Source organism: Pecten maximus, chromosome 10 (genome assembly GCF_902652985.1).
Source record: "Pecten maximus chromosome 10, xPecMax1.1, whole genome shotgun sequence".
NCBI lineage: Eukaryota > Metazoa > Mollusca > Bivalvia > Pectinida > Pectinidae > Pecten > Pecten maximus.
The window spans coordinates 3,769,482-3,789,777 of NC_047024.1; the positions used below are offsets into that span (position 1 = coordinate 3,769,482).

The window sequence follows — 20,296 nt, forward strand, 5'->3', positions numbered from 1 at the left end:
CACAAAAGATTTCACAGTTAAAGTAATACTTCCCTCAGTGCTACAAAATTAATGGTTCAGCTATGTAGCCCTCTATACACTTTACAACAATACAAGTTAAAACAAAAAAATTATAGTACAAAATATCATAATAATGAACCAAACCTCAATCACTGTTTATCAAATAATGAATATAGTGTAAAAGAAAAGGATTTCTTAACTCTATATACATATGTACATCACGCCAAGTTCTGTCCAGAATGAAAGTATTCACAGAGAATGCTTAATTGCAATCAAAATTCACAAGAGTCAATCAATTCATTCAATCTTCGTTACTGCATCAGAGATTTTTCACCAGGTGGGACCTGATTGTTTGACCTTGAGGCAGCAAATTCCTCATGGAAACGCTGGAAGCATCCACGTTCTCGACACAGGGCCACGTTACAGATCGAGCACTTGAGGCGTGTGTCGACGTACCAGCCAGATTTGGTACGTACACGCTGGATTTTGCAGTAGACACACTTGTATTTCTTACTACCGATGGAGGACACACATCTGTGCACTAAAGAATCATGTACAAATGTTAGCTCAGGCCCCGACTGTCGTGTAGAGGCCTGGCTCACAGTCGGGTAACTGGAACCCATACCCGGGAAACTGGCAAGGCTAAAATAGGGGTCATTAAAATCCCGTGTAGTATCCGATAAATACATATCTCCAACATCTGAAATCAATCAAAAGAGAAGATCAGCACCAGTTACATGTTTACAGAACTTAATACAGGGCAGTTGTTTTATAATGCATCAACAAATTCCTTATGTTCAAGTCATTGAACAAAAGGAAATAATCAAACACGTGAATCAGAATGCGTTCTCTGTAAACCAATGAAAAATAAAGAAATCCTTAATGTTGGTGGAATCTAATATCATATATATATATAAATATATCATGTTGACACCCCACCTGCTATGTTAGAATGGCATTGACATCCTCCTTATTGATGGTAGAATCGTATTGTCATCCCGCCCATTGATGTTAGAATCATATTGACATCCCGCCTGTTGATGTTAGAATCGTATTGACACCCCGCCTGTTGATGTTAGAATCGTATTGACACCCTACCTGTTGATGTTAGAATCGTATTGACACCCTACCTGTTGATGTTAGAATCGTATTGACATCCCGCCTGTTGATGTTAGAATCACAATGACACCCCACCTGCTATTTTAGAATCACCTTACAGCTCAATCAAAATCTCATCAGAACAATCAGAAGCCTCTTAAATTTTATTTTCAAACACAAACTATTACAGTTCCACAGGAACAAGAGGCTCAATCTTGAGCATTGTGGAGCCTTGTATACACCCCAGATATATTGGTGGAGCATTGTATACACCCCAGATATATTGGTGGAGCATTGTATACACCCCAGATATATTGGTGGAGCCTTGTATACACCCCAGATATATTGGTGGAGCATTGTATACACCCCAGATATATTGGTGGAGCATTGTATACACCCCAGATATATTGGTGTAGCATAATACATAACACTTGTTAAAATGATTCCGACAATTTAATATTTGAACAGTAATAGCACTTTCTAATGGAATTTTAATTGTTTTATCAATAGGATATTTAACAGTTTCATGTTGAATACCAAAAGCATCCACAGATCTAAAAGAGTATGATTTTGCTTTCATAAAAGAACCTTCACCAAACACAGTGGTCTGGGAAAATCAGGTTTGTTAGGTGAGTAACCACCCAGGTAACAACCAGGCTCATTTGAGAGGAAGCTCCCTTGTAGTAGCTGATGGCTACCTCATTGAATATATATAAGCCCGTAGCATGCTCTCCAGAGGAATTGGGGGAAAAGGGTCTCCCCCAAGGACACAACCACGACAGTACACGGCTGTGATTTCATCTTCCCACCCGGGGTAGGGATTGAACACTCATCTCGTTATCTTCACCTGAAGTTATATTGCCATGTGTTCTACCGACAGATGTCGTATAACCAGATCACCCGTACCACCAGAATCTGTTTAGACAGAGTTCAGGGGAGAAAGAGTTGATGACACAGAGATCGCACCGGAACCAGGAACACCAGACAGGCTTGGTCAGTAGGTGTTCTCTGTAAATGCTGAGTGTGGCAGTCGTGAGGTTTGGGTGTAGTTTTATACATGTACAAATAGAATGAACTACATTTACTTGGTAAATCTAATAAATATATTATGGTACAGTGAAAGTTGGGCAAATTTCGTTTCACAGTGTTTTGCAAAATAGTCACACTTTCAGGAGATTCCATGGAGCACTGCAGTCATATTGAGCAGAATATTTAATGCATTATTTTCAGGAATTAAATCATGTAATTAAATGTTGGTATGATTGTCTACATATCTTAACCCAGACAATTAATTTACAGTGTTTTAATTTAGTTAAACATTGCATGGTTTTCATTATTTTGTACAGGTTATAACTACAGACTGATATAGCTGTATCAAGCGACAGGGATTAACAATATCTTAAAGTTATCTCAAGTTTTAACAAATGTGGGAGACATTATCCCCAGCAAGGGAGTATGGTTCAGGTATGTGTATTGGTGATGATCTTGACTGCATGTACATGTGGTGTCCCTGTGTTGTGAACTGGGTATGTGATGTTTATATATATGTACATGTACTTTTACGTTCTGTTTCAATAATCCGTCAGAGTTATGACGTAGACTTTGAACTGGTCCCTTGCACAAGTAAAACACCCTATATTCCTGCCACTATTCTGACTTCTGGGTAAATACTTATTGCCCAGGTCATTCTAGGGAACAACCAACCAATTACATCCCCTGTGCCCCTGTGTATAGAAAGTTGAGCCAAGGATAAAATGTCTGGCAGCCACTGATTGGGCAGTATATGTTATGAAGTAAGAAAATAGATATGTAACCTGATAGGTAACTATCCATAAGAAATGTTGATGTAAATTTTTGTAAGTCCGATTGAATTTTTTTCTAAAAGTTCATGTAATAATAATTAACAGGTAAACATTTCAGATTTTTGAGAATTTTTACTGCGAAATTCACCCATTTTCAAAATGGCTACCCCGGAGAAAATTTGAGCAGAAGGACCCAACTATTTTTTTGATTATGTGTTATATGAGACACTAAACTTTTGTTATAAACCATAATTGTCATATTGAATTCAAGAATTTGAATGAAATACTCCAAAACGTTAACACTAAAGTCTATGGAAAAACAATTGGTTGGTTGGTCCCTTCTAGCAATCCTTGCAATGGAAGGATCTGCTACGGCTGAATGCCAATACCACTTAAGAGAATGTATAACCAGTACAGGAGCAGTACATCGCTGTATTTATCAGAGGTCTGGTACTTGGTCAGCGCAAGTTGTCTTTGGTCATTATATGTGAATGTGAGAATGAAAATGTATTTTATCGTATTTGTAATTCTTTTTGTGGAATGATAAAGAGCAAATAAAACACTTCAGATTGTGCTGTGAATACAGAGCAACTGGTGACATTTCACTGACAAGTAGGATCTTATGGGAAATGTTTCTAATAAAATGTTCAGTATTCATCAAACTACCTTTCCATGGTCTGGTCAGTTTAACATAAGTTACCTGGTCCCAAATTCATCAACATTTCTTTAATTTTCCATAGGAAAGCATGACAGAATTTACAATTAGTTCCTTCAGTAAGATTTTCCCATAAAACCCCAATAATACTTCCTAAGGAAATGGTAAGATTTCCCCCTAGAACCCCAATAATACTTCCTAAGGAAATGGTAAGATCCCCCCCCCCCCCTAGAACCCCAATAATACTTTCCAAGGAAATGGTAAGATTTCCCCCCTAGAACCCCATAATACTTCCTAAAGAAATGGTAAGATTTCCCCCTAGATTTCTCCCAAGATTTCCCCCTAGAACCCCAATAATACTTCCTAAAGAAATGTTAAGATTTCCCCCTAGTACCCCAATAATACTTCCTAAGGAAATGTTAAGTTAAGGAATTATCTAAAGTTAATGAACTTTGATGAAATTGAGGCCAGATAATATAGGGTCTGGTTTATACAGGTTACTAAACTGTAGAAGGATTGGCTCCGACAGAAATATACACTCATAATTATGAACTCTGACGGGTTGTAATTAGAAAACACAACATCTAACTCTGTAATGTGAACTATTAGATTTTATTTACAAAATCACTAACAGTAATAAACAGATACTGCAGGATGAACTCGCCAGTAAACTATCAACTGTATTTACACAAATTTGACAAAAATCTTTTTTGATTAGCAGTATAATCAAACACCTGTATTTACAACATTACATATAGTTGTTTAAAGCAAATCAGACATACAGAAACTCACATTTACATCAATCAATTATGTACAGACAATATGATTCATACTTATTTTAAAGAAACTAAACTTTTACACAAAATTTTTAACAGTATTGCATCATTATGAGAATTGTTTTATCTTGATTAAATTTTCATGAAAATAGATTGGAAATACAATGATTTATTGCATACCATGTTTACCTAAATTAGTAGCACCCCAGGGCAGCTGAAAGAAAGTTTGGTTTGGTTCGTGTTGCTTAACGTCCATCAACAGCTGTGGTCATTTAGGACGTGTGCGAGATACATGTGGTGAGTGTGTGCATGTTATCTGGAGGCTACGATATGTACATATTTGTCTTCTTGTAATAGCATAGCACTAGTGCCGACTTTATAGTGCTACCTGACTGAAGCACACTGCTGAGAAAACCCAGCAGGACACCCCACCGGGTCATATTACACAGACAGTTGAGAGAAAGGTGGGGTGTTATTGAAGATTTGATGAAGAATTTATAAGATATTTATTGGGATCAGAAGTGTACTCTCTGTTTTACTTTTGAACTGTTTCAAGGCTGATATATATTATTAATGACACACTCACAGAAGCTCAAACTGAAGTAGGGGTGCTCATTAGATAATACACAGTATCTATTAATTAAAGGAAGAAGTAGGTATGCTCATTAGATAATACACAGTATCTATTAATTAAAGGAAGAAGTAGGGGTGATCATTAGATAACACACAGTATCTATAAAGAGAACACAAATAATATGTATTATTACAAATGTGTCTCGTGATGAACCTAAAAGGGCGTCCATTCAAACTCACTTCCACACTGATTGTATAAGACTTATGAGACTTTACCATTCAACACACTTTTACCTACGTATCATTCTCTCTCATTTCTAATGGAAAATGAAAACATTATTTACAATAACATGCAACACTTCATAATATTACATGGTAAATCCATATACCTTTGCTATACATGTCAATAAAATTCAATTTCAATTTTTAATATGGTGAAATAACACAACTCAACTGAAAGAAAGATTTGCGGGCCATCACAACTTGATGATGAAACAATACTAGAAAAGACAATTATGTACTATTAGACACATTTCTGTAATTTTCATTCACATTTGTCAATTATTCTTCAGACTACAGTATCTCACATCAGAACTGATCACAAGAGTAAATGTCAACGGTAAACCACTGTCAGATTAGATGTTGGTTCATCTGAAATCACACAGTTGCATCTACAATTTTCAGGGTGCAAGATAGCCCCAACTGTGTCAAGGGTTGAGACTAGGGTATGCCACTCTCAAATCATACAAGCATCAATATTGTCAGTAGTAATGTCAATAATGTCAGTATTGATAACAAGCGTCATCCTTGGTACATTAAGTATCTTCCCCCGTACAAATTTTAACAACTGTTAACTGTTGCAGTACAACTGATGATGGGAAAACCACCAATGATTGACCCAGAGTATACACCAAGTATCTCTTTACTGATAAATGTAAATTGGAAAAAGGCAATAAAATTGTCATTGTCGTCCGGGATATAGAGGTATATACAATTGTACCAGGGATATTGACTGGAACTTTGGGGGTAAAACTACCACCATCGTCCGGGATATCGAGGTATATACGGTATTGAGGATATCGACTGGAACTTCAGGGTAAAACTACCACTGTCGTCCGGGATATAGAGGTATATACAATTGTATCTGGGGATATCAACTGGAACTTCAGGGTAAAACTACCACCGTCGTCCGCGATATATATACAATTGTATAAGGGATATCGACTGAAACTACGCGTAAAACTACCATCGTCCAGGATATACAGGTATACAATTGTATCGGGGAATATCAACTGGAACTTCAGGGTAAAACTACCACCGTCGTCCAGGATATACAGGTATACAATTGTATCTGGGGATATCAACTGGAACTTCAGGGTAAAACTACCACCGTCGTCCAGGATATACAGGTATACAATTGTATCTGGGGATATCAACTGGAACTTCAGGGTAAAACTACCTCCTTCATCCAGGATATACAGGTATACAATTGTATCAGGGGATTAACTGGAACTTCAGGGTAAAACTACCACTGTCGTCCGGGATATACAGGTATACAATTGTATCTGGGGATATCAACTGGAACTTCAGGGTAAAACTACCACCGTCGTCCGGGATATACAGGTATACAATTGTATCTGGGGATATCGACTGGAACTTTGGGGTAAAACTACCACCGTCGTCCGGGATATACAGGTATACAATTGTATCTGGGGATATCAACTGGAACTTCAGGGTAAAACTACCACCGTCGTCCAGGATATCGAGGTATATACAATTGTATCTGGGGATATCGACTGGAACTTCAGGGTAAAACTACCACCGTCGTCCAGGATATACAGGTATATACGGTATTGAGGATATCGACTGGAACTTCAGGGTAAAACTACCACCGTCGTCCGGGATATACAGGTATATACAATTGTATCTGAGGATATCGACTGGAACTTCAGGGTAAAACTACCACCGTCGTCCGGGATATAGAGGTATACAATTGTATCCGGGGATATCAACTGGAACTTTGGTGTAAAACTTCCACCGTCGTCCAGGATAATGAAGTATTAACACTTTTATCTCGAACTTTAAAGCTGAATTAAGCTGAACATATCTTACTCTGGATTCTTATTACCTAAGCAGTTGCCAAATATTGAGAAAAATATCTCAGATTTAGTGGGGAAAACTGCCAGAGGCTTGACTATAGTCCAGTCCAGGGTTAGGATTATGTCCAAGGTTAGGATTATGTCCAGGGTTCTGTCCAAATAAAGACAGAGACATCTCAGAACCTAGAGCCTTGTGGAAAGCCACAAAACATCCTCGGTCGAGACACAGGGGGACCTGGCAGATATTGCAGCTATGGCGCGTGTTGATCTGCCATCCAGATCGGGTCCGAACCTTAAGCAATTTACAGAATTTACAGATGCGCTGTTTCTTGTTTTCAGCCCTGACGCTACGGTGGATCTGACCGTTAAACACGACCTCGGTAATGGGAGGAGGTTTTTTATAACCGGGGACATGGTGTGGAGGCAGGTGCTGGTAGTATTCACCTGTAACAAGAAGAGGTCAGAGGTTATTGACACGGATTAATGCATCCTTTAATTACAAAATCATATTCTTCACAAATTGTCTTAATGAGGTCACATGTCTCCCCTAAAAAAATCAATATTGAGGTCACATGTCTCCCCTAAAAAAAATCAATATTGACCTATCTTGCTAGAAAAAATTAATCAAAAAGGACAAACTCTACAATATGTCCTAATATCAGGGATGATAATACACCTTGTTCAATCAGGTATCTGAAAGATGTTGATATTGTTATTCCATGTTCAAATAGCCACATCTACAAGACTATTAATGCAGACATATGACCACAATTAATACAACCAGGTAAAACATACACAAATTATCTGATTGGTCACCTCAAATACACCCAATTTACACCTTGATCTACCTGTACAACAGATATCATCAAATCTCATTTTCCGTTTTATGTCAATCTTCAGAATACCTACAGTTGTACAGACACAATTCCAATGCCCTGTGTGTTCTAACTATATCGGATTCGTTTACTCAGAAGTCACAACAGTGGTGACAAGAATTTCTGTTAAATGTGACCATGGCCTTCATCTTGACACCCCAAACACAACCATTCTCGTACTTCAAAATTAACATTTTTCTGATACACAATTTGTACCAGTCCATACACGATCACAAGACATTTTACACCGAGCCAAATACCTGAAGGTTCGAATTATAGTCAGACCCTATAGATTATCAGTTGACTAACCACCACAGGTGACTGCTAGGGATGAACCTTTACACAGATAAGTCTCTAATATGCTGCATCTAGATTTAGCTGGACTAAAGTCATTACGACAATTTGTCTAGTCCAGTTTTGATTTGATCAGCTTAGATTTGGATGGCCAGTAGAACTGTTGTGCCAAGAAATGGCTTGAAAGCTATGCAGTTCAGCCAATATGAGGCTGAGATTTTCAGCCTAGATTGGGATTGTAGGGGGAGCTATGTTGCTTGGCAGGCATGGCTTGCCGGTTGTGATGATGAAACAGCAGAAAGCAGCCACGCCTCTTACACAGGGGCACTTTACATACGGAACACCGGAACATTGTTGTGACGCGGTGTCCTGCCCTAGTGGTCACTTTTTGTAGCTTACAGTAGAGACATTTTGTGGTGGTCAGACTTTCTGACTGGACACACTCATGTATCACGCCATTCACGTCTATCTTTGTGTGAGCATCTGCATATGCATCAGATATCAAACGTGAATCAGGTTTGGGTTGCAATGCCCCCTGGTGCTGGAAGGGGAGATAACTGTCAACAGCATGCCAATCTAGCAAATATCTGGAGTCTTCCATTTGTGTGAACCCTCTGGGGTCTGAAAGGAGAGAACACAGGATATAAGGCCTCAACAGACATGTTTAACTATCAGACACTCCAAGGTTTAGCAGTATTACACAACCAAAACGACTGTACAAATATATCAGTGTATCTCGTTCAGATTGTAGGATTTATACTTGAACAACATTCAATCATTATTATAGCACTTCTCAGTGAAAATCTGTTCATTTGTTAACAGAAACAAAGATTTCTGTTATGCTCAACATACGTAGTCCTTAATATTACCATAATAAAATAATATTACCATAATAAAATAATGTTTATTTGAATGAAGTGCCACACACTTCTCACATTCGTAACTTAAGACTGCATCAATTACAGAAATCTTGAATACAGACATTCGCAACTCAGACGGCATCAATTGTTAAGAGTTAAACACATTCACAACAGATTTTTTTCTGGATCCATCTTCTTCAGAAAATGTCTTAATTATAGCCCATTTTAATCAATCTCCATCTGTTTTGTTGTGTGTTCCAGTAAATTTATTACTTGACCAGCTAGTTTCCATTATCCCCTGACATCATCCTCGAGTGAAACTGTACAAAACAGCCACGTTCCTTACACAGCGGAGTAGTACATACGGAACACCTAAAGCGTGTGGTGACCCGATGACCGGCCTTCGTACGCACCCCAGTGTGTTTACAGTGCACACACATTGTAGTTGTGTAGCTTTCCGATTGGACACAATGGTGAGCCACGCCCCTCACCATCATAAAACATGGTTCCTTAATAGTCGGTCCAAAATGTAGGCGCTGTGGCATAGGAACACCATTCCGTGTGGTATTCAAATCTATCATGTCTGACCGGATCGTACTGGGGGGATACCATTCTGAAAGGGACAAAGCAAACTTTGAGTTATCTTCCCTTGGATAAAGCAAGCTTGAATTACCTCCCCTTAATATCAGAATGAAACCAAAAAGATATGTTTTTGTTATTTTCGAAACATTTCTTCATTTCATATATGTTTTATTATAAATGGAAGTATGTAACACTAATTAAGAATCGCAGATGACCCTGAAGACCCTGTACATTGCCATCTCTTCGAGTAACGGACTAACCTTCCGTTGTGACTTCCAGCTTTTTCTGTATCACACACAAGATACAGTGACAAGAAGTAACATATGGTCCTTGAACATAACACGGAAACAATTGTGTATCAAAACACTGCTGTATAGAACACCACACTGGAACAAAAAGAGTTCACAGTCAGAACCACAGAAAACACTTGAGCATGAGTTCTAACCACCACAAAAACTACAGGATACTTGGATATGAGAGACAAGGCTTACATTGAAGTTCCACATAACACACTTCAATGGTTCACCATAAACAATGTACCTGACAAGCTAGACAAAAAACTATGGTTTTCATTTGGGAAAGTAGAGTGGTAGGCTGTTTGGTTTAGCTTCCACCCCGTCCACCTGACACGCCTCCATGTGACACTTATACTCGTACTCTGAAGCAAACTCCTTCTCACATTTGGGACACTTCTGGTTTAACATAGCGTGAGTTGCCATGTGTTTCTGTAAAACTGAGTTTTTGATAAACCCTTTCTTACAGAATCTACACACAAACTCATACTCGAACGTATGGTATGCTATCTCATGTCTCTTCAGACTTTGCTTTGTTGTGAACGATTTAAAGCATTCTGAACACACATGAGTCTTTTCAGTTTTAGATAAATTTTGCATGGACACTGTTGGAGAACTTTGGTTCCAGTTTTGATTCTGAATTTGCTCCTCCATCATGGCCGCCCAATCCAAAGTTTGGGGTGAGGGATCAAAGGTCCCCGGTCTGTTTGGCGTCATCACCATGGAAACGTTCCCTTGGTCCATAACCATGGTTGTTTGCTGATGGCTTCCCTCTACTTTTGGAAAATCAGTCCTTGGCACTGAAAATAACATGTTACAATTGCTTTAGAAATCTGACATGAAGTATCTTCAGGAAAAAGCCAACATGCTAAATTACATAGATGATGGTATAGTGTGTCCCCTTTTATGCAATAACAATACAAACAGAAACAGTGTGTTCTATAGAAGTTGTATAGAAGCAAAATTGTCATGGACCCTAAAGGGCTCAATACCCTTAGTATCTATTACTCTATAAATGTTGGATTTAATTTTCATATGTGGCATGCTGGGAAATGATACTAAGGTGGAATTGATGTAAATTTTAAAATTTCACAACTTGTAATAGATTGAATTATTATTACACAGACTGACAGGATACTAGTTATTACTTAGTAAACATCACTAGTATAAACCCCAGTTGTTGATAACTGTGGTAACTAGTCCAGATAACTTGGTTTTTGTTTTATTTTGTTTAACGTCCTATAAAACAAGAGTCATTTAAGGACATGCCTGGTTTTGGAGGTGCAGGTAAGCCAGAAAAACTGGAGAAACTAGAACTGTCACCAGGATGGCTGACTAATATCCCCGCAATCTGCACGAGTCAATGGTGAATTGGAACTGTTAATTAGAGGCTAACTAAGATAACCCAGTAATATAGTGACCAGTTGCCATAGCAACCATAATTTTGAGAAAAAGAAAGCGGCATGCACATCTACACATGGTCCTCTATATTTGTGTGAAGTTTCATTGAAATCGGCCCTTCGGTTTAGGAGAAGTTGTCCGGACAAACTTAAGTTATGGTTCTTATGGGAAAACCTGTTGATAGTGACCAGTTGCCATAGCAACCATAAATTTGAGAAAAAGAAAGCGGCATGCACATCTACACATGGTCCTCTATATTTGTGTGAAGTTTCATTGAAATCGGCCCTTCGGTTTAGGAGGAGTTGTCCGGACAAACTTAAGTTATGGTTCTTATCGGAAAACCTGTTTATAGTGACCAGTTGCCATAGCAACCATAAATTTGAGAAAAAGAAAGCGGCATGCACATCTACACATGGTCCTCTATATTTGTGTGAAGTTTCATTGAAATCGGCCCTTCGGTTTAGGAGGAGTTGTCCGGACAAACTTAAGTTATGGTTCTTATCGGAAAACCTGTTTATAGTGACCAGTTGCCATAGCAACCATTAATTTGAGAAAAGGAAGGTGGCATTCACATCTACACATAGTCCTCTATATTTGTGTGAAGTTTCATTGAAATTGGCCCTTCGGTTTAGGAGGAGTTGTCTGGACAAACATAAAGTTATGGTTCTTATCGGAAAACCTGTTTATAGTGACCAGTTGCCATAGCAACCATAATTTTGAGAAAAAGAAAGTGGCATGCACATCTACACATGATCATTAATATTTGGGTGAAGTTTCATTGAAATTAACCCATCAGTTTAGGAGGAGTTGTCCGGACAAAATGTGTCTACAGACAGACGGACAGACGGACGGACGGACGAACAACCTGATTCCAGTATACCCCCCTAACATCGTTGCGGGGGTATAAAAATGCAAACCTACAGTCAGTACCAGGCAATTGCCCCAAGTGGGTTTCCAACCCACAACCCAAAGGTGAAGGGTGATAAATTGTTGGGAAACCTTAACAACTCGTCCCCAAAGATAAAGCATCCGCAATCACAACAAAAACTTCCTTAACACTAAACATAATCTGTCTAGACAGTAGGCCATATAACCTGTGTATCTGTCTTGACAGTAGGCCATATAACCTGTGTATCTGTCTAGACAGTAGGCCATATAACCTGTGTATCTGTCTAGACAGTAGGCCATATAACCTGTGTATCTGTCTAGACAGTAGGCCATATAACCTGTGTATCTGTCTAGACAGTAGGCCATATAACCTGTGTATCTGTCTAGACAGTAGGCCATAAAACCAGTCCATCTGTCTAGACAGTAGGCCATATAACCTGTGTATCTGTCTAGACAGTAGGCCATATAACCTATCTATCTGTCTAGACAGTAGGCCATATAACCTGTGTATTTGTCTAGACAGTAGGCCATATAACCTGTGCATCTGTCTAGACAGTAGGCCATAAAACCAGTCTATCTGTCTAGACAGTAGGCCATATAACCTGTGTATCTGTCTAGACAGTAGGCCATATAACCTGTGCATCTGTCTAGACAGTAGGCCATATAACCTATCTATCTGTCTAGGCAGTAGGCCATATAACCTATGTATCCGTCTAGACAGTAGGCCATATAACCTATCTATCTGTCTACAGGATGTGTCTTAACACTGTATCCTAACACACCACAGGATGTGTCTTAACACTGAATCCTAACACACCACAGGATGTGTCTAAACACTGAATCCTAACACACCACAGGATGTGTCTTAACACTGTATCCTAACACACCACAGGATGTGTCTTAACACTGAATCCTAACACACCACAGGATGTGTCTAACCACTGAATCCTAACACAACACAGGATGTGTCTAAACACTGCCTCCTAACACACCACATGATGTGTCTAAACACTGTATCCTAACACACCACATGATGTGTCTTAACACAGTATACTAACACACCACAGGATGTGTCTAAACACTGTATCCTAACACACCACATGATGTGTCTTAACACTGTATACTAACACACCACAGGATGTGTCTAAACACTGTATCCTAACACACCACAGGATGTGTCTAAATACTCAATCCTAACACACCACATGATGTGTCTAAACACTGTATCCTAACACACCACATGATGTGTCTAAATACTGTATCCTAACACACCACAGGATGTGTCTAAACACAGTATCCTAACACACCACATGATGTGTCTAAACACTGTATCCTAACACACCACATGATGTGTCTAAACACTGTATCCTAACACACCACATGATGTGTCTAAATACTGTATCCTAACACACCACAGGATGTGTCTAAACACAGTATCCTAACACACCACATGATGTGTCTAAACACTGTATCCTAACACACCACAGGATGTGTCTAAACACTGTATCCTAACACACCACAGGATGTGTCTAAACACTGTATCCTAACACACCACAGGATGTGTCTAAACACTGTATCCTAACACAACACAGGATGTGTCTAAACACTGTATCCTAACACAACACAGGATGTGACTAAACACTGTATCCTAACACACCACAGGATGTGTCTAAACACAGTATCCTAACACACAACAGGATGTGTCTTAACACTGTATCCTAACACACAACAGGATGTGTCTAAACACTCAATCCTAACATACCACAGGATGTGTCTTAACACTGTATCCTAACATACCACAGGATTTGTCTAAACACTGTATCCTAACACACCACAGGATGTGTCTTAACACTGTATCCTAACACACCACAGGATGTGTCTTAACACTGTATCCTAACACACCACAGGATGTGTCTTAACACTGTATCCTAACACACAACAGGATGTGTCTAAACACTGAATACTAACACACCACAGGATGTGTCTAAACATTGAATTCTAACACACCACAGGATGTGTCTCAACACTGTATCCTAACACACAACAGGATGTGTCTTAACACTGTATCCTAACACACCACATGATGTGTCTTAACACTGTATCCTAACACACCACAGGATGTGTCTAAACACTGAATCCTAACACACCACAGGATGTGTCTTAACACTATATCCTAACACACCACAGGATGTGTCTTAACACTATATCCTAACACACCACAGGATGTGTCTAAACACAGTATCCTAACACACCACAGGATGTGTCTAAATACTCAATCCTAACACACCACAGGATGTGTCTAAACACTGTTTCCTAACACACCACAGGATGTGTCTAAACACTGTATCCTAACACACCACAGGATGTGTCTAAATACTGTATCCTAACACACCACATGATGTGTCTAAATACTGTATCCTAACACACCACAGGATGTGTCTTAACACTGTATCCTAACACACCACAGGATGTGTCTAAACATGTTTAAACACTGTCTTAACATATATCACAGGATGAAATGTTTTACTGAGTTACACAGGACAAATACAGCACCAGTTATCATTGATAATTTAAGTGTCATGTTGTAATGAAATTGAATTCATCAATATATTTCAAAAATTGTTTTGTGAATTTGGATTTTCTACCTTGTCTAACAAAACAGTCTCAGCTCTTAAGTAATGAAACAAAGGACATGGAACCTTAACAATCATTATTTCTTCACCAAAACTCAGTAAGGACCTATACAGAAAGTATAGATAATAGATATCAAGATGTTTTCCGTTTCTTTAAAATTAAATCCACTCAACCTGGTTGTAAAAATTACCTTCTTTATTAAGTACTTCAACATCCCAGCGAATCTGGTCACAGATTAATCCTAAATTTCATTAACAACAATGTGTCATATACTTAACAAGATAGGACTGTTACGAGTATGAGAACAGAAAACATACTTTTAAAATGCACCTCTTCTGGGAATCCAAGTGACAATTTACAGTAAGCAATACCTCCTAGAACTTTTCTTGTGATATCGTATATCTATTTACAGAGTGCTAGACATGCTATGAACATTCTATGTTGAAGTAGGTAAATCAGGGCTACATTTTTTGACATGAGCCCTCAGTGTGTATTTAGAGAAGAAGCCCTTAGCACACACTGGACAGGTCTCTGTGCGGATGTTAGCATGCCTGCGTAAATGTTGCTCTAGCAGATAGCGTTTGGTGAAGCCCTTCTGACAATGATGGCATTTGAACTTGTACAAGCCGGTATGCTGCGAAATATCATGGAGCTGCATGCTCTGTTTGGTGGAGAATGTTTTCCCACATTTCATACAGCCAAATTTTTTGCTCCTTGTTTGTGAACACAGGCTGACAGGATCATCCGTTTCCAGTGGCATGTAAGTGTATTGGTTGGCCATCAAATGTCCTTCACCATGCTCAACTGCAAACAACACAACAAGGTGTTAGTGTGTTACAGACCGATTTGTGACAGGTAGTTCTGTAAGGAGCACTTATACAATATTTAAGTGTTTTTTAACTTGTAGTTCTGTTGTGAGCATGCGCACTTATACAAGATTTAAGTGGTTTATTTTAACTTGGTGTAGTTCTGAAGGGAGCACAACTAGTAAACTAAGAAAACATTTTAAACAACTTCAGACTTTGTGACAAATTGCAATTTAGGATTCTTCATACTATCATTCTCATCCTAATTATCCTACAATTTTTGAAATGCACCTTAAGACCGTTCCATCTATGTAGAGTATTTGATCCTAACTTTTGTTGACCTTTGGCCATGAAAGGTTTCTGCATAATTTCATTTAAATTGGTTCAGGGGTTTCTGAGTAGTAGAAAATGTAAATTTACGGATGGACTACGCATGACGACGGACAAAAGGCAATTTCTTCCAATCTCTTTGTTTATAAGTAAAACAAGAAAAAATGCTTCACACAATCACCTTAAAGGTCAATTTGATTTGATAGTTTTGATGTGCTGATAAGGTTACTTCATCAAAAAATTTTTATCTCATTTACGGTAAAGCGTCTCGAGCAAACAACTGGTTTCCATTCATTAAACCAACTGATGTACTATACAGTCAAACTTGCATTAGCGGACACCCTTATATAGCGGACACCTGTCCATAACGGACACTTCCAGGAATCCCCAATGAAAATCACTATATAAATATCATGTATATAGCGGACACCTTCCTAATGCGGACAGCGGACACTTAGTTTTGTCCGTAAAGTTGTTAAAAATTCTGTATAACGGACACGTGAAACCATATCCGTGTTGATATTTGTGTGTAAAACGTTTCTAAATAACAAGCAGAGCCTTAATTACTCAACTCCCCTGGCAGCAATGCTAACTTGGGAAGCCACTTCATCAGTCACTAATTGTCCTGTTACCTGTAAGTTGCTGTAACAATGGGCAGTAATTACAAGAGAGTGACCGATCGCCATCGGCAGAGGTGTTTGTTTACTCAACCGGTGACCGCTAAGCTTAGCCATTCAACCATAGCCTAGACAGCAAGAATGGTCAGGGGGTAATTAAATCATTATCAAGACCAACAAAAGAGGGACAAAGCAATAGTTATGTCTGTCATAATTGTTTTACTTACAAAATCCACCGTATGCAAATCTGACAGGGCAGGCACATGGTTGTCAGCCGCCATTTTCTCACACTCGGAACTCCTCGGAATATGACTGCGTAACCTATTAAGAACAGCCGAAGAGTTCCGAGTGTCTTTGTATACACTATACTTATTTACTGAACCAGAAAACGGTATTTATTAAATTAAATCCCTACATGGATTTCAGAAAATATGTCTCAAAATAAATGCTTAGGGATTATAATTATCAGAGGAAAATGCACTTTCACTTATAAAGAGTTAATGTTGTAATAGAAAAGATATTTCAAACATATTTATTTTCCAAAATATTGAGGATTAATGAAAATTATTTTACTATGATAAGAATTACCTTTACATTTTTGACTATGTTGAGTATTTGTCTGAATAGATATTCAGTATAGTATGATATTGTGAAGATTGTTTTAAAAACTATAGGCTTAATATAAATTATTAAAAATATCAACTTCAATTTTTGTGTCAGATGAATGATTGAAAATTAATTAAGCATTTATCTTTAATTATTTGTCTTTTATTCATTTGTTTAAGTGTTTAAATATAATAAATCAGGAGACATATAGTGTACTATAAACAGACTTTGGTTTGTTTCTTCGTTTATAAGGGACATAACTCATTGAACCTCTATATAAAGGACACCTCTCTATAAAGGACAGTTTTGTCTTGTCCCTTAGGTGTCCTTTATAGACAGGTTCGACTGTATATACAAACGACAATGAAACACTTTTCATAAACAAATTAATTTTTATTATATATTCAAAGACTGATGCCAGTTATACTAATAGTTTATACAAAATATTTACAATGTGTAGACCTGTACAAAATGCAGATATTACTTTCTGTAAATCTTGAAAAAATGACAAATGTTGACTTTCTAGTCCTGAACAAAAGCACAATGTTAATTATCTGTAAATGTTAACAAAACAAGATATTTCAGCAAATTACTCTCCCCTACTGGATGTGAAATATTAGGCTAAGAATGCACAGTGCAATGTAGGCAAGAGATCTAAAACCTTTTGAAACATAACATACCACTTCATCGAGGTAAAACCATGTTCCAAGTATGAAGTTTCAGTGACAAGCAATGTAGGAGACTGAGTCAAGAACAAGATAGCAGAGGAACAGATGGGCTGACCCAACACAAAATTATAGTCCCCCATGGTTACCGGTGGGGAACTAAAACACAAAATTATAGTCTCCATGATTACCGGTGGGGGACTAAAACACAAAATTATAGTCCCCCATGGTTACCGGTGGGGAACTAAAACACAAAATTATAGTCCCCCATGGTTACAGGTGGGGGACTAAAACACTAAATTATAGTCTCCCATGGTTACCGGTGGGGAACTTAAACACAAAATTATAGTCCCCCATGGTTACCGGTGGGGACTAAAACACAAAATTATAGTCCCCCATGATTACCGGTGGGGGACTAAAACACAAAATTATAGTTCCATGGTTACCGGTGGGGGAACTAAAACACAAAATTATAGTCTCCATGATTACCGGTGGGGAACTAAAACACAAAAATTTATAGTCTCCATGATTACCATGGGGGACTAAAACACAAAATTATAGTCTCCATGATTACCATGGGGGACTAAAACACAAAATTATAGTTCCATGGTTACCGGTGAAGGACTAAAACACAAAATTATAGTCCCCCATGGTTACCGGTGGGGAACTAAAACACAAAATTATAGTCTCCATGATTACCATGGTTGACTAAAACACAAAATTATTGTTCCCATGGTTACCGTGGGGGACTAAAACACAAAATTATAGTTCCCATGGTTACCGTGGGGGACTAAAACACAATAAAAGAGTTATTTCTAAACTAAACAACTGTTGACCCTTCCAATGGGAGAACACAGGCAAATATTTATAGCCTAAAATTAAGTCAAAATTATCAAAACTGTCACATTCCTGGAGATAAACCCATCAACATGTGTGACCACGGACAGAATCAACATAAACAATATCTTTTTGGAGCCCATAAAATGATTCTCTTTGAAACAGCTGAGCCAATCAGAACTCTGGATAATGAACAAAAAACTTTGTATCAAGAACAATGAAAATAAAAGATTGGTTATAGAGTATAATATTGTACTTGTTCTGACGAACTCCAGAACTCCATGAAGTCAGCATTCAAAACTTTCCACAATAGGAATGGCTACATACATGCTATTAGAGATTCAAAACTTTCAATGACAGGAATAGCTATATGCTTTACAGAGTCCCAAGGCTGGTTATATTTGTCCTTTTATAAATTAAAGTTATCTTATAACTTCCAAAAACTTTTATCAGTTCAAGACAATCATTTGTCTTAAAAAAAAAATTCTTTGAATGACATCAGTATATTGGCGAAGATTGTGTGTTGAATCCTTTTGATAAATTGAGTAATTTTGAATCCTTTTGATATACTGAGTAATTTTAAGTTTTCCTTTTCCTTGTAATGGGTGATCCTCTGGGAGCGCGTACACCATGTTTGGCGACATGCTGTCTGTATCGGTATTTCTGGTAGAAACCTTTACTACAATACTGACAGCTGAAGGGATAACTCTTAGTGTGCTGTGATATATCATGATACTGCAGATTTTGTTTGTAGGCAAACCATTTTCCACATTTTGGACAAGCGTAACGTTTTTTCCCCTGGCCAGGAGATACTTGCTTAACGGATGTTGTGGGTTCTGCTGTCTTGGCGAGGATGTTTTGGTCAATCATGTGGCTATATTGCTCCCAATTATTGTCCACTGTAAATGACACAACATTGAACTTAATTAGCTAATGCCCAACTTTCTACAAATACACACACCGGGTATACAAATCCATTGAAATGACAGGACATTAGGCTGAGGTGATGAAACTGCTCGGGTGTAGCTATGATGAGGGGGGGAGGGGGGAGGGGGGAGGGGGTCATCTGAATATCTCACTGAAGTACAGTCTGAACTTGTAAAAAAAAAATTTCCTTTTATCTAATCTAAAATTAGCCATAATTTTATGAGTGTCAATTATTCACATCTTTTGTGTTGATTTCACTTATGTAGCCATGGAAACAGCACAAGAATTATAGCCGCTAACATGAATGTTAATCTAGTATCAGATATTGTCAACTCACACAAAGATGAAGTGAAAGTGCTAACAGATCTGATTTGACTTCTCACAAAGATGTAAATCTTATAACATCAACATCAGTGACCCTTACAATGGCACACCGTCCACACAACACGCTTGTGGAGCGTTATCACGCTATAGATACTGCCTCCATGTTGTCGTAATAAACAGCAGATTATTTACTGGCTAGGTAACGTGCGACGGGGGTACAATGGAGCGGTCGTCCAAGAGCTGGCCAGGCTCGACGTTGCTTAACTTCGGTACAGATACGACACTCAACCACACAGCCACAAAAGCTATCTTTTGTATTATACAGCTAAAATACCAATATCGGTGAACCATCAC

General features: G+C 38.2%; 1 protein-coding gene across 8 annotated transcripts in view; it reads right to left on the minus strand.

Annotated features, from left to right (window-relative positions):
- The window catches only part of LOC117336489 (B-cell lymphoma 6 protein-like), a 115,099-nt gene that overhangs the window by 38,908 nt on the left and 55,895 nt on the right, over positions 1-20,296 (minus strand). Inside the window, exons 5-6 of one of the 8 annotated variants that reach the window (XR_004534632.1) lie at positions 9,875-10,707; positions 9,540-9,645 (exon numbers count right to left, since the gene is read on the minus strand). The exons of 6 other annotated variants lie outside the window; for them this stretch is intronic. Coding sequence is in view for 1 of the 2 variants with exons in the window: in XM_033897054.1 (XP_033752945.1) it covers positions 10,184-10,707 (524 nt within the window). In the remaining variant the exon portion in view is untranslated. Of the gene's footprint in view, positions 1-9,539; positions 9,646-9,721; positions 10,708-20,296 lie in introns of those variants that run through there. One more of the 8 variants, XM_033897054.1, reaches the window with a different exon arrangement.